Source organism: Pseudophryne corroboree, chromosome 11 (assembly GCF_028390025.1).
Source record: "Pseudophryne corroboree isolate aPseCor3 chromosome 11, aPseCor3.hap2, whole genome shotgun sequence".
NCBI classification, from domain to species: domain Eukaryota; kingdom Metazoa; phylum Chordata; class Amphibia; order Anura; family Myobatrachidae; genus Pseudophryne; species Pseudophryne corroboree.
In genome coordinates this window covers 310,509,646-310,524,816 of record NC_086454.1, presented here as the reverse complement: position 1 = coordinate 310,524,816, position 15,171 = coordinate 310,509,646, and the positions used below count along the sequence as shown (strand labels likewise).

Genomic DNA, 15,171 nt, shown 5'->3' with positions numbered 1-15,171 from the left:
GCCTAAGAAGCCCAAGCTACCACCACATAGGTAGGTTCGCTTCTTCTCCCCTTAGTCCCTCGGTGCAGTGAGCCTGTTGCCAGCAGGTCTCACTGAAAATAAAAAACCTAACATATACTTTCTTACTAGGAGCTCAGGAGAGCCCCTAGTGTGCATCCAGCTCAGTCGGGCACAGAAATCTAACTGAGGCTTGGAGGAGGGTCATAGGGGGAGGAGCCAGTGCACACCAGGTAGTCCTAAATCTTTCTTTAGAGTGCCCAGTCTCCTGCGGAGCCTGTCTATTCCCCATGGTCCTTACGGAGTCCCCAGCATCCACTAGGACGTCAGAGAAAAAGAAAACAATAATTGGTGATCTTAATCCAAACATTATGTTCCGGCCACCAGAAACCATATACACCTTATTACCCCCTTGTCTCACTTATACAGACACATCACCGCATAAATATGGCGGCTCCATGCAGTTAGTTGCCCCATAGTCAGCAGTCACCTGAGCCTGTATTATGGAAGATCAGGGCTTCTCACACCCACTGCTCTAGGCACACCAACAGTCCAGGTTTTAAGGCTAGCCATGCTTGAGCATAGAAGGTTAAATCAAAATGACCACAGGTACTGTGGTCATTTTGATATAACCTTCTATACTGAAACATGGCTAGCCTTAAAATCTGGCCTGTAAGTGTGCACTGAGGAGCGGGTGTGAGAAGCACTGAGGTAGATGATAAACTACCCTCAGTTTGCACTGGGATTATTGTCCCTTTAAAATTCTGAACATTTCTAGGGTTCGTGCAAGAGTACTTCCGTGTCCTCTGCCTCCTTCCTGCGGATCTCATCACTACTACAGAGTATGGATCCGAATATATTCCTTACCTCTCCCCTTCATGATGTAATCAATAGCGCGGTTGTTAATTGCTGCGTCACTTGGCTTTATGTCCAGAAACGGCTTGTTGCCAACACCCATAGAGACCATTTCCTGCATGCGGACCTCTGCCGGGGGAAAGGAGACACGTTCTGTGACACGGACAGTAATCCACCAATAGAAGCGCTCGCTTACTATACAGCATCTCGCTGGTTTACAGCACACTGACCACACACAATGATCCCTGTAATCCCTACTACATGTTTTATTTTATCTACAAATACGATCTCTTATTTCATACATAGCACTTAGTTCTATTTCTGTGATATGACTTCAGATATTTAACACGTGGTTTACATTTGCTATTCACATACCTCCCAACATGACCCTCTCCAGGAGGGACAGAAGGCTCTGCTCCTGGACTTCCCTCTTAATCTATGATTGCCCTCACCTGTGCTGAAACACCTTTCTTGTCCATTAACCTGTTCAGCACAGGTGCCGGCAGTTATAAATGAAGCGAAAAGTCCAGGAGCAGAGCATTGTGTCCCTCCTGGAGGGGGTCATGTTGGGAGGTATGTATTCAGCTGCATATACAGGCTTAGAGGTTGCTGGCTGCAGTTCATTCAATGTAATTACAGACAGGAAGTATGCAGTGTGCAGGGAAATATCTTCCTCCACAACCACTTTATCTGACACACCTTTTATCTGGATTGGATCCTACAACATTATTAGCAGCCAACCAACCAGTATTTGGGGCTAAGTGACCCGGTATCTGCTATAAGTGACATGATTGCAGGGGGCAGAGAAAATGGCAGTAAGACCGATGACGTACCCTTATTCCTGGTCGCCTGCTGCCAGAGGATTTTAGCAATATCCACGGTCCAGGCCTGCTTGATGTCGGCGTTGCTCGCCTGGAGAATGTGTGTGTCATTGGATTTACGTCGCCTGAACCAAATTTCAAAGCGCAGCCCGCTGTCTCCGGAATTCTCTGTCAGGCCGATGTCTGCTGTCTGCCAATCAGAGAAAGTGGTATAAGCGGCAGGGCCGGCTACAAACTGGCCACCTCATGAGAGATCACTAACACACAGAGCTAAATGCCCAGGGCGAGAACCGTGCTCTTTGGGTCATTAATGTGATCCCTATGGCAATAAGCACAGATGTATATGATGTGATGTATCGCTACAGCTAATGTAAGGATACAACACACAGAAAATTGTACCCTTGAAAATTAAAATACACACGTCATACAATTTAGTTATTTTTACACCGTTATGTAAATATTCATCTGAAAATGTAACCTGCTAGTTCTCCCGCATGTGTACATTATATGGGTGTGGTATGCAAGGTCCACCACACTTAGGCCGACAGTGTCTAGGTCAACCACTATTGGTCAACAGTAAGTAGGTCGACATGGTTTCTAGGTCGACAAGGACTGTAGGTCGCCATGACAGAAGGTCGACATGAGTTTCTGCACTTTTTTTGGTGTCGTTTTCTCCATACAGTGACCGTAATCCCCAATTAGTGCACAGTGTCCCCTCACATGACTCGTTACCGTTCCCAATTGTAGTCCACGTGGATCGTAAAGTATGAAAAAGTTTTGAAAAAATGTGAAGAACTCATGTCGACCTAGAGTCCCTGTCGACCTAGAAACCATGTCGACCTACTTACTGTCGACCAATGGTGGTAGGCCTAGACAGTGTCGACCCAAGTGTGGTCAACCTAGAAACCGGATACCACATTATATATATGTGTACATTATACAGAGTTTCCCACCATTCTAAGATCCTGGGATTCCCACGGTATTTATTCTTTTCCCGCATGCAGAAGTCCTCAGGGTGGAAGGAAGATGTGATAGGGATCACAGATACTGGGGTGTTGGGACCCTAGTAGACATTCTGGGGCTTCCCTTTGTGTGTGACACTCCTATACGAGTGGGTGATGGTCTGAGCTGCTTCACTTACTTTAAATGAGCGTTTGTATATGTAGACATCCAGTCCCCCTTCAATCCTCTTGGGCTTGCTGAATAAGATGAGATCCTCGAACAGGAAGACGTGTCTCTGGCACTTCCTCCGGCCCAACCACACTGTGAATTCGTCCTGTCTCACCAGCTGCCCTTGTTCCTTTAGATTCACCTGTTAACCCAAAATATGTAGGAAGGGAGGATGTTATCAGAGTGTATTACACTGGGTGTGTGATATGTGACAATACATAGGAAGAATGACACAGGAACACATCACGTGTGACGTGTACACAAAGAAGTGTCTATAAAGTAGTAACTGCACTGTCCACCTCCTGAACCTGCTGCCCCTTCACTCACATCACAGTCCCGTATGGCGTCCATGGCTAGGAGGTCATTGCCGTGACGGAGCTGGAACTTCACCATTTCCTCGGCGGCGCGCAGGTACACCAGCTCCTGTTCCTGAGCCTCGCTGCACTCCTTGATCAGGTCCTTCAGGAGCAGAGCGTACTTGCTCATTCGCTGGATGGGCTTCAGCAGATACGAGGCCAGGTCCATCTTGTCTCCCAGCTGCCGCTGCTTATTCTGACAATAAGCACACAGCATGCATTAATCATTGTGGGGCACAACCTGCGTCTACGGATGCCAGAACCACAGAGTAGTCACAGAGGGGAACAGAGATCCTTTACACCTAGTGTAACGTTCTCACCTTAAAGAATATGTTCCCGTGGCTGGCTAGTAACAAGTTGGACCGGGGCTTATTCTTGCTGTATAAGGCGTACATCCCAAACTGGTCTTTCTAGAGGGAAAAAAGCAAAATGTCTGTAATAAACCCTGAAACACTACAGATCAGCAGCTTACGCCCATCTGTCCGCATTGCTCAGGGGCGTTTATATGGTCGTATCTAAGAGCAACCGAGAAACATCTACTAACGGACTAATTATTTTCCGAAAAAACCCTCAGAAAATGTCAGGGTTTTTTATGCTTGAAATAGTTGTAGAATGTGTATTTAACCTTATTCAAAATGATTTTTGTTTAAAAAATATATATATATTTTCTAATGTTTAAAAAAAAAAAAAAATTCACTCACCGGTAATTCTATTTCTCGTAGTCCGTAGTGGATGCTGGGTACTCCGTAAGGACCATGGGGAATAGACGGGCTCCGCAGGAGACTGGGCACTCTAAAGAAAGATTTAGTACTATCTGGTGTGCACTGGCTCCTCCCTCTATGCCCCTCCTCCAGACCTCAGTTAGGGAAACTGTGCCCGGAAGAGCTGACATTACAAGGAAAGGATTTGGAATCCAGGGTAAGACTCATACCAGCCACACCAATCACACCGTACAACTTGTGATACTATACCCAGTTAACAGCATGAACAACAACTGAGCCTCATTTAACAGATGGCTCATAACAATAATAAGAATTTACTTACCGATAATTCTATTTCTCGGAGTCCGTAGTGGATGCTGGGGTTCCTGAAAGGACCATGGGGAATAGCGGCTCCGCAGGAGACAGGGCACAAAAAGTAAAGCTTTTCCGATCAGGTGGTGTGCACTGGCTCCTCCCCCTATGACCCTCCTCCAAGCCTCAGTTAGGTACTGTGCCCGGACGAGCGTACACAATAAGGGAGGAATTTTGAATCCCGGGTAAGACTCATACCAGCCACACCAATCACACCGTACAACTTGTGATCAAACCCAGTTAACAGTATGATAACAGAGGAGCCTCTGAAAGATGGCTTCCTAAACAATAACCCGAATAGTTAACAATAACTATGTACAATTATTGCAGATAATCCGCACTTGGGATGGGCGCCCAGCATCCACTACGGACTCCGAGAAATAGAATTATCGGTAAGTAAATTCTTATTTTCTCTATCGTCCTAGTGGATGCTGGGGTTCCTGAAAGGACCATGGGGATTATACCAAAGCTCCCAAACGGGCGGGAGAGTGCGGATGACTCTGCAGCACCGAATGAGAGAACTCCAGGTCCTCCTTAGCCAGAGTATCAAATTTGTAAAATTTTACAAACGTGTTCTCCCCTGACCACGTAGCTGCTCGGCAAAGTTGTAATGCCGAGACCCCTCGGGCAGCCGCCCAAGATGAGCCCACCTTCCTTGTGGAGTGGGCCTTTACAGATTTAGGCTGTGGCAGGCCTGCCACAGAATGTGCAAGTTGGATTGTGCTACAGATCCAACGAGCAATCGTCTGCTTAGACGCAGGAGCACCCATCTTGTTGGGTGCATACAATATAAACGAGTCAGATTTTCTGACTCCAGCTGTCCTTGCAATATATATTTTTAATGCTCTGACAACGTCCAGTAACTTGGAGTCCTCCAAGTCACTTGTAGCCGCAGGCACTACAATAGGCTGGTTCAGATGAAATGCTGACACCACCTTAGGGAGAAAATGCGGACGAGTCCGCAGTTCTGCCCTGTCCGAATGGAAAATCAGATATGGGCTTTTGTAAGATAAAGCTGCCAGTTCTGACACTCTCCTGGCCGAAGCCAGGGCTAGTAACATGGTCACTTTCCATGTGAGATATTTTAAATCCACCTTTTTTAGTGGTTCAAACCAATGAGATTTTAGAAATTCCAAAACCACATTGAGATCCCACGGTGCCACTGGAGGCACCACAGGAGGCTGTATATGCAGCACTCCCTTAACAAAAGTCTGGACTTCAGGAACTGAAGCCAATTCTTTTTGAAAGAAAATCGACAGGGCCGAAATTTGAACCTTAATAGATCCCAATTTGAGACCCATAGACAATCCTGATTGCAGGAAATGTAGGAATCGACCCAGTTGAAATTCCTCCGTCGGAGCACTCCGATCCTCGCACCACGCAACATATCTTCGCCAAATGCGGTGATAGTGTTGCACGGTTACTTCCTTCCTTGCTTTAATCAAAGTAGGAATGACTTCTTCCGGCATGCCTTTTTCCTTTAGGATCCGGCGTTCAACCGCCATGCCGTCAAACGCAGCCGCGGTAAGTCTTGAAACAGACAGGGACCCTGCTGAAGCAAGTCCCTCCTTAGAGGTAGAGGCCACGGATCTTCCGTGATCATCTCTTGAAGTTCCGGGTACCAAGTCCTTCTTGGCCAATCCGGAACCACTAGTATCGTTCTTACGCCTCTTTGCCGTATAATTCTCAATACTTTTGGTATGAGAGGCAGAGGAGGAAACACATACACCGACTGGTACACCCAAGGCGTTACCAGCGCGTCCACAGCTATTGCCTGCGGATCTCTTGACCTGGCGCAATACCTGTCCAGTTTTTTGTTGAGGCGAGACGCCATCATGTCCACCATTGGTCTTTCCCAACGGGTTACCAGCATGTGGAAGACTTCCGGATGAAGTCCCCACTCTCCCGGGTGAAGGTCGTGTCTGCTGAGGAAGTCTGCTTCCCAGTTGTCCACTCCCGGGATGAACACTGCTGACAGTGCTATCACATGATTCTCTGCCCAGCGAAGAATCCTTGCAGCTTCTGCCATTGCACTCCTGCTTCTTGTGCCGCCCTGTCTGTTTACATGGGCGACTGCCGTGATGTTGTCCGACTGGATCAACACCGGTTTTCCTTGAAGCAGAGGTTCTGCCTGGCTTAGAGCATTGTAGATTGCTCTTAGTTCCAGAATGTTTATGTGAAGAGACGTTTCCAGGCTCGTCCACACTCCCTGGAAGTTTCTTCCTTGTGTGACTGCTCCCCAGCCTCTCAGGCTGGCGTCCGTGGTCACCAGGATCCAATCCTGTATGCCGAATCTGCGGCCCTCCAATAGATGAGCACTCTGCAACCACCACAGAAGAGATACCCTTGTCCTTGGAGACAGGGTTATCCGCTGGTGCATCTGAAGATGCGACCCTGACCATTTGTCCAACAGATCCCTCTGGAAAATTCTGCCGAATGGAATTGCTTCGTAAGAAGCCACCATTTTTCCCAGGACTCTTGTGCATTGATGTACAGACACCTTTCCTGGTTTTAGGAGGTTCCTGACAAGCTCGGATAACTCCTTGGCTTTTTCCTCCGGGAGAAAAACCTTTTTCTGAACCGTGTCCAGAATCATCCCTAGGAACAGCAGACGAGTTGTCGGCATTAACTGGGATTTTGGAATATTCAGAATCCAGCCGTGCTGTTTTAGCACTTCTTGAGACAGTGCTAATCCCCTCTCTAGCTGTTCTCTGGACCTTGCCCTTATTAGGAGATCGTCCAAGTATGGGATAATTAATACGCCTTTTCTTCGAAGAAGAATCATCATCTCGGCCATTACCTTTGTAAAGACCCGAGGTGCCGTGGACAATCCGAACGGCAGCGTCTGAAACTGATAGTGACAGTTTTGTACAACGAACCTGAGGTACCCCTGGTGTGAGGGGTAAATTGGAACGTGGAGGTACGCATCCTTGATGTCCAATGACACCATAAAGTCCCCTTCTTCCAGGTTCGCTATCACTGCTCTGAGTGACTCCATTTTGAACTTGAACTTCTTTATGTACAGGTTCAAGGACTTCAGATTTAGAATAGGTCTTACCGAGCCGTCCGGCTTCGGTACCACAAATAGAGTGGAATAATAAGATTTTACTTACCGATAAATCTATTTCTCGTAGTCCGTAGTGGATGCTGGGGACTCCGTCAGGACCATGGGGAATAGCGGCTCCGCAGGAGACAGGGCACAAAAGCAAGCTTTTAGGATCACATGGTGTGTACTGGCTCCTCCCCCTATGACCCTCCTCCAAGCCTCAGTTAGGTACTGTGCCCGGACGAGCGTACACAATAAGGAAGGATCTTGAATCCCGGGTAAGACCCAAACCAGCCACACCAATCACACCGTACAACTTGTGATCTGAACCCAGTTAACAGTATGATAACAATGAAGTAGCCTCTAAAAAAGATGGCTCACAACAATAATAACCCGATTTTTGTAACAATAACTATGTACAAGTAATGCAGACAATCCGCACTTGGGATGGGCGCCCAGCATCCACTACGGACTACGAGAAATAGATTTATCGGTAAGTAAAATCTTATTTTCTCTAACGTCCTAGTGGATGCTGGGGACTCCGTCAGGACCATGGGGATTATACCAAAGCTCCCAAACGGGCGGGAGAGTGCGGGTGACTCTGCAGCACCGAATGAGAGAACTCCAGGTCCTCCTCAGCCAGGGTATCAAATTTGTAGAATTTTACAAACGTGTTCCCCCCTGACCACGTAGCTGCTCGGCAAAATTTTAAAGCCGAGACCCCCTCGGGCATCCGCCCAAGATGAGCCCACCTTCCTTGTGGAATGGGCATTGACAGATTTTGGCTGTGGCAGGCCTGCCACAGACTGTGCAAGCTGAATTGTACTACAAATCCAACGAGCAATAGTCTGCTTAGAAGCAGGAGCACCCATCTTTTGGGGTGCATACAATATAAACAGCAAGTCAGACTTTCTGACTCCAGCCGTCCTGGAAATATATATATATATATATATATATATATATATATATATCTATTTTTAGGGCCCCGACAACGTCTAGCAACTTGGAGTCCTCCAAGTCCCTAGTAGCCGCAGGCACCACAATATGTTGTTTCAGGCGAAACGCTGACACCACCTTAGGAAGAAACTGGGGACGAGTCCGCAGTTCTGCCCTGTCCGAATGGAAAAACAAATATGAGCTTTTTTTTAAGACAAAGCCCCCAATTCTGACAATCGCCTGGCCGAGGCCAGGGCCACAACATGGTCCCTTTCCATGTGAGATATTTCAAATCCACAGATTTGATCGGTTCAAACCAATATGATTTGAGGAATCCCAACACTACGTTGAGATCCCACGGTGCCACTGGAGGCACACAAGGGGCTGTATATGCAATACTCCCTTGACAAACGTCTGGACTTCAGGAATTGAAGCCAATTTTTTCTGGAAGAAAATCTACAGGGCCGAAACTTGAACCTTAATGGACCCCAATTTGAGGCTCATAGACACTCCTGTTTTCAGGAAGTGCAGAAATCGACCTAGTTGAAATTTTTTTTTGTGGGGCCTTCCTGGCCTCACCCACGCAACATATTTTCACCACATGTGGTGATAATGTTGTGCGGTCACCTCCTTCCTGGCTTTGACCAGGGTAGGTATGACCTCTTCCGGAATGCCTTTTCCCTTAGGATCCGGCGTTCAACAGCCATGCCGTCAAACGCAGTCGCGGTAAGTCTTGGAACAGACAAGGTCCCTGCTGGAGCAGGTCCTTTCTTAGAGGCAGATGCCACGGTTCCTCTTAGAACAGACATGGTTCTTGCTGAAAGCAAATCCCATCTTAGCTCCCGAGGCCATTAGTCCTCTGTGAGCATCTCTTGAAGTTCCGGGTACCAAGTCCCTCTTGGCCAATCCGGAGCCACGAGTATAGTTCTTACTCCTCTACGTCTTATAATTCTCAATACCTTGGTTATGTGAAGCAGAAGAGGGAACACATACACCGACTGTTACACCCACGGTGTTACCAGGACGTCCACAGCTATCGCCTGAAGGTCTCGTGACCTGGCGCAATACCTGTCCCGTTTTTTGTTCGGGCGGGACGCCATCATTTCCACCTTTGGTCTTTCCCAACGGTTCACAATCATGCGGAAAACTTCCCGATGAAGTTCCCACTCTCCCGGGTGGAGGTCGTGCCTGCTGAGGAAGTCTGCTTCCCAGTCGTCCACTCCCGGAATGAACACTGCTGACAGTGCTATCACATGATTTTCCGTCTAGCGAAAAATTCTTGCAGTTTTGACCACTGCCCTCCTGCTTCTTGTGCCGCCCTATCTGTTTACGTGGGCGACTGCCGTGATGTTATCCCACTGGATCAATACCGGCTGACCTTGAAGCAGAGGCCTTGCTAAGCTTATAGCATTACAAAATTTGCTCTTAGCTCCAGTATATTTATGTGGAGAGAATTCTCCAGACTTGATCACACTCCCTGGAAATTTTTTCCCTGTGTGACTGCTCCCCAGCCTCTCAGGCTGGCCTCCGTGGATACCAGCATCCAATCCTGAATGCCGAATCTGCGGCCCTCTAGAAGATGAGCACTCTGTAATCACCACAGGAGAGACACCCTTGTCCTTGGATATAGGGTTATCCGCTGATGCATCTGAAGATGCGATCCGGACCATTTGTCCAGCAGATCCCACTGAAGAGTTCTTGCGTGAAATCTGCCGAATGGAAGCGCTTCGTAATAAGCCACCATTTTTTACCAGGACTCTTGTGCAATGATGCACTGACACTTTTCCTGGTTTTAGGAGGATCCCGATTAGCTCGGATAACTCCCTGGCTTTCTCCTCTGGGAGAAACACCCTTTTCCTGGACTGTGTCCAGAATCATCCCTAGGACCAGCAGACGTGTCGTCGGAACAACTGCGGTTTTGGAATATTTAGAATCCACCCGTGCTGTCGTAGAACTACTTGAGATAGTGCTACTCCGACCTCCAACTGTTCTCTGGACCTTGTTCTTATCAGGAGGTCGTCCATTTTCTTTGAAGACGAATCCTCATTTCGGTCATTACCTTGGTAAAGACCCGGGGTGCCTTGGACACTCCAACGGCATCGTCTGAAACTGATAGTGACAGTTCTGTACCACGAACCTGAGGTACCCTTGGTGAGAAAAGCAAATTTTGGGACATGGAGGTAAGCATCCCTGATGTCCCGGGACACCATATAGTCCCCTTGTTCCCAGTTCGCTATCACTGCTCTGAGTGACTCCATCTGGATTTGAACCCTTGTAAGTGTTCAAATTTTTCAGATTTAGAATCGGTCTCACCTAGCCTTCTGGCTTCAGTACCACCCTATAGTGTGGAACAATACCCCTTTCCTTGTTGTAGGAGGGGTAATTTTATTATCACCTGCTGGGAATACAGCTTGTGAATTGTTTTCAATACTGCCTCCCTGTCGGAGGGGGACATTGGTACAGCAGACTACAGGAACCTGCGAGGGGGGAAACGCCTCGACATTCCAATCTGTGCCCCTTTGATACTACTTGTAGGATCCAGGGGTCCTGTACGGTCCCAGCGTCATGCTGAGAACTTAGTAGAAGCGGTGGAGGGCTTCTGTTACTGGGAATGGGCTGCCTGCTGCAGTCTTCTTCCCTTTCCTCTATCCCTGGGCAGATATCTTATAGGGACGAAAAGACTGAGGCCGAAAAGACGGTGTCTTTTTCTGCAGAGATGTGACTTAGGGTAAAAAACGGTGGATCTTCCAGCAGTTGCCGTGGCCACCAGGTCCCATGGACCGACCCCAAATAACACCTCCCCTTTTATACGGCAATACATCTTTGTGCCGTTTGGAATCTGCATCCCCTGACCACTGTCGTGTCCATAAACATCTTCTTGCAGATATGGACATCGCATTTACTCTTGATGCCAGAGTGCAAATATCCCTCTGCGCATCTCGTATATATAGAAATGCATCCTTTAAATGCTCTATAGTCAATAAAATACTGTCCCTGTCAAGGGTATCAATATTTTTAGTCAGGGAATCCGACCAAGCCACCTCAGCTCTGCACATCCAGGCTGAGGCGATCGCTGGTCACAGTATAACACCAGCATGTGTGTGTATACTTTTTAGGATATTTTTCTGATAAGCATGTGAGCGCCTTATCCACCCTGAGGGGTGTTTCCCAATGCGCCTTAACTTCTGGCGGGAAAGGGTATACCGCCAATAATTTTCTATCGGGGGAAACCCACGCATCATCACACACTTCATTTAATTTATCTGATTCAGGAAAAACTACAGGTAGTTTTTTCACCTCACACATAATACCCTTCTTTGTGGTACTTGGAGTATCAGAAATATGTAACACCTCCTTCATTGCCCTTAACGTGTGGCCCTAAAGGAAAATACGTTTGTTTCTTCACCGTCGACACTGAAATCAGTGTCCGTGTCTGGGTCTATGTCGACCGACTGAGGTAAATGGGCGTTTTTACAAGCCCCTGACGGTGTCTGAGATGCCTGGACCGGTACTAATTTGTTCGCCGGCCGTCTCATGTCGTCAACCCACTTGCAGCGTGTTGACATTATCACGTAATTCCATAAGTAAGCCATCCATTCCGGTGTCGACTCCCTAGAGAGTGACATCACCATTACAGGCAATTTGCTCCGCCTCCTCACCAACATTTTCCTCATACATGTCGACACACACGTACCGACATACAGCACACACATAGGGAATGCTCTGATAGAGGACAGGACCCACTAGCCCTTTGGGGAGACAGAGGGAGAGTTTGCCAGCACACACCAAAATGCTATAATTATACAGGGACAACCCTTATATAAGTGTTCCTCCCATATAGCATTTAATATATATGTATATCGCCAAATCAGTGCCCCCCCTCTCTGTTTTAACCCTGTTTCTGTAGTGCAGTGCAGGGGAGAGCCTGGGAGCCTTCCCCTCAGCCTTTCTGTGAGGGAAAATGGCGCTGTGTGCTGAGGAGAATAGGCCCCGCCCCCTTTTCGGCGGGCTTCTTCTCCGGAGATTGTGAAGTCTGGCACGGGTTAAATACATCCATATAGCCTCAAGGGCTATATGTGATGTATTTTTCGCCATACAGGTATTCTACATTGCTGCCAGGGCGCCCCCCCCCGCGCCCTGCACCCTCCGTGATCGCTGTGGGAAGTGTGCTGACAGACAATGGCGCACAGCTGCAGTGCTGTGCGCTACCTGAGGAAGACTGAAAAGTCTTCTGCCGCCTGGTTCCGGACCTCTTCAATCTTCAGCATCTGCAAGGGGGTCGGCGGCGCGGCTCCGGGACGAACCCCAGGGCGAGACCTGTGTTCCGACTCCCTCTGAAGCTAATGGTGTCCAGTAGCCTAAGAATCCAATCCATCCTGCACGCAGGTGAGTTGAAATTCTCTCCCCTAAGTCCCTCGATGCAGTGAGCCTGTTGCCAGCAGGACTCACTGAAAATAAAGAACCTAAAAACTTTTTCTAAGCAACTCTTTAAGAGAGCCACCTAGATTGCACCCTTCTCGGACGGGCACAAAAACCTAACTGAGGCTTGGAGGAGGGTCATAGGGGGAGGAGCCAGTACACACCATGTGATCCTAAAAGCTTGCTTTTGTGCCCTGTCTCCTGCGGAGCCGCTATTCCCCATGGTCCTGACGGAGTCCCCAGCATCCACTAGGACGTTAGAGAAAATACCCCTTTCCCTGTTGTAGAAGAGGTATCTTGACTATCACCTGCTGAGAGTACAGCTTGTGAATGGCTTCCAAAACCGTCTCCCTTTCGGAGGGGGACGTTGGTAAAGCAGACTTCAGGAAACGGCGAGGCGGATCTGTCTCTAGTTCCAACCTGTACCCCTGAGATATTATCTGCAGGATCCAGGGATCTACCTGCGAGTGAGCCCACTGCGCGCTGAAATTCTTGAGACGACCGCCCACCGCCCCCGAGTCCGCTTGAGAAGCCCCAGCGTCATGCTGAGGCTTTTGTAGAAGCGGGGGAGGGCTTCTGTTCCTGGGAAGGAGCTGCCTGTTGGTGTCTCTTCCCCCTTCCTCTGCCTCGTGGCAGATATGAATATCCCTTTGCTCTCTTGTTTTTAAAGGAACGAAAGGGCTGCGGTTGAAAAGTCGGTGTCTTTTTCTGTTGGGGAGTAGCTTGAGGTAAAAAGGTGGATTTCCCGGCTGTAGCCGTGGCCACCAAATCTGATAGACCGACTCCAAATAACTCCTCCCCTTTATACGGCAAAACTTCCATATGCCGTTTTGAGTCCGCATCGCCTGACCACTGTCGCGTCCATAAACTTCTTCTGGCCGAAATGGACATAGCACTTACCCGTGATGCCAGTGTGCAGATATCCCTCTGTGCATCACGCATATAAAGAAATGCATCCTTTATTTGCTCTAAAGACAGTAAAACATTGTCCCTATCCAGGGTATCAATATTTTCAATCAGGGACTCTGACCAAGCTACTCCAGCACTGCACATCCAGGCTGTCGCTATAGCTGGTCGTAGTATAACACCTGTATGTGTGTATATACTTTTTTGGATATTTTCCATCCTCCTATCTGCTGGATCTTTAAGTGCGGCCGTCTCAGGAGAGGGTAACGCCACTTGTTTAGATAAGCGTGTGAGCGCCTTGTCCACCCTAGGAGGTGTTTCCCAGCGCGCCCTAACCTCTGACGGGAAAGGGTATAAAGCTAATAACTTCTTTGAAATTAGCATCTTTTTATCGGGGGCAACCCACGCTTCATCACATACATCATTTAGTTCTTCTGATTCAGGAAAAACTATAGGTAGTTTTTTCACACCCCACATAATACCCTGTTTAGTGGTACCTGTAGTATCAGCTAAATGTAACGCCTCCTTCATTGCCAAAATCATATAACGTGTGGCCCTACTGGAAAATACGGTTGATTCGTCACCGTCGCCACTGGAATCAGTGCCTGTGTCTGGGTCTGTGTCGACCGACTGAGGCAAAGGGCGTTTTACAGCCCCTGACGGTGTTTGAGGCGCCTGGACAGGCACTAACTGATTGTCCGGCCGTCTCATGTCGTCAAACGACTGCTTTAGCGTGTTGACACTATCCCGTAATTCCATAAATAAAGGCATCCATTCTGGTGTCGACCCCCTAGGAGGTGACATCCCCATATTTGGCAATTGCTCCGCCTCCACACCAATATCGTCCTCATACATGTCGACACACACGTACCGACACACAGCAGACACACAGGGAATGCTCTTAACGAAGACAGGACCCCACTAGCCCTTTGGGGAGACAGAGGGAGAGTTTGCCAGCACACACCAAAAGCGCTATATATGACAGGGATAGCCTTATAATAAGTGCTCCCTGTAAAGCTGCTTTTATAATATAATTTTTGCCACTATTTTGCCCCCCCTCTCTTGTTTTACCCTGTTTCTGTAGTGCAGTGCAGGGGAGAGACCTGGGAGCCGTCCTGACCAGCGGAGCTGTGTAAGGAAAATGGCGCTGTGTGCTGAGGAGATAGGCCCCGCCCCTTTTCCGGCGGGCTCGTCTCCCGCTCTTTAGTGTATTCTGGCAGGGGTTAAATATCTCCATATAGCCCCCGGAGGCTATATGTGAGGTATTTTTTAGCCAAATAGGTTTACATTTGCCTCCCAGGGCGCTCCCCTCCCAGCGCCCTGCACCCTCAGTGACTGCCGTGTGAAGTGTGCTGAGAGGAAAATGGCGCACAGCTGCAGTGCTGTGCGCTACCTTTAGAAGACTGAGGAGTCTTCTGCCGCCGATTCTGGACCTCTTCATGTTTCAGCATCTGCAAGGGGGCCGGCGGCGAGGCTCCGGTGACCATCCAGGCTGTACCTGTGATCGTCCCTCTGGAGCTGATGTCCAGTAGCCAAGAAGCCAATCCATCCTGCACGCAGGTGAGTTCACTTCTTCTCCCCTAAGTCCCTCG

At 48.5% G+C, this 15,171-nt stretch overlaps 1 protein-coding gene across 2 annotated transcripts in view; it reads right to left on the bottom strand.

Annotated features, from left to right (window-relative positions):
* The window catches only part of LOC134969566 (pleckstrin homology domain-containing family G member 4B-like), a 224,199-nt gene that overhangs the window by 25,592 nt on the left and 183,436 nt on the right, over window positions 1–15,171 (bottom strand). For both annotated transcript variants that reach the window (XM_063945601.1, XM_063945604.1), the window contains exons 16-20: window positions 3,520–3,609; window positions 3,171–3,395; window positions 2,815–2,985; window positions 1,686–1,863; window positions 865–981 (exon numbers count right to left, since the gene is read on the bottom strand). In XM_063945601.1, coding sequence (XP_063801671.1) covers window positions 865–981; window positions 1,686–1,863; window positions 2,815–2,985; window positions 3,171–3,395; window positions 3,520–3,609 — 781 coding nt within the window. The remainder of the gene's footprint in view (window positions 1–864; window positions 982–1,685; window positions 1,864–2,814; window positions 2,986–3,170; window positions 3,396–3,519; window positions 3,610–15,171) is intronic.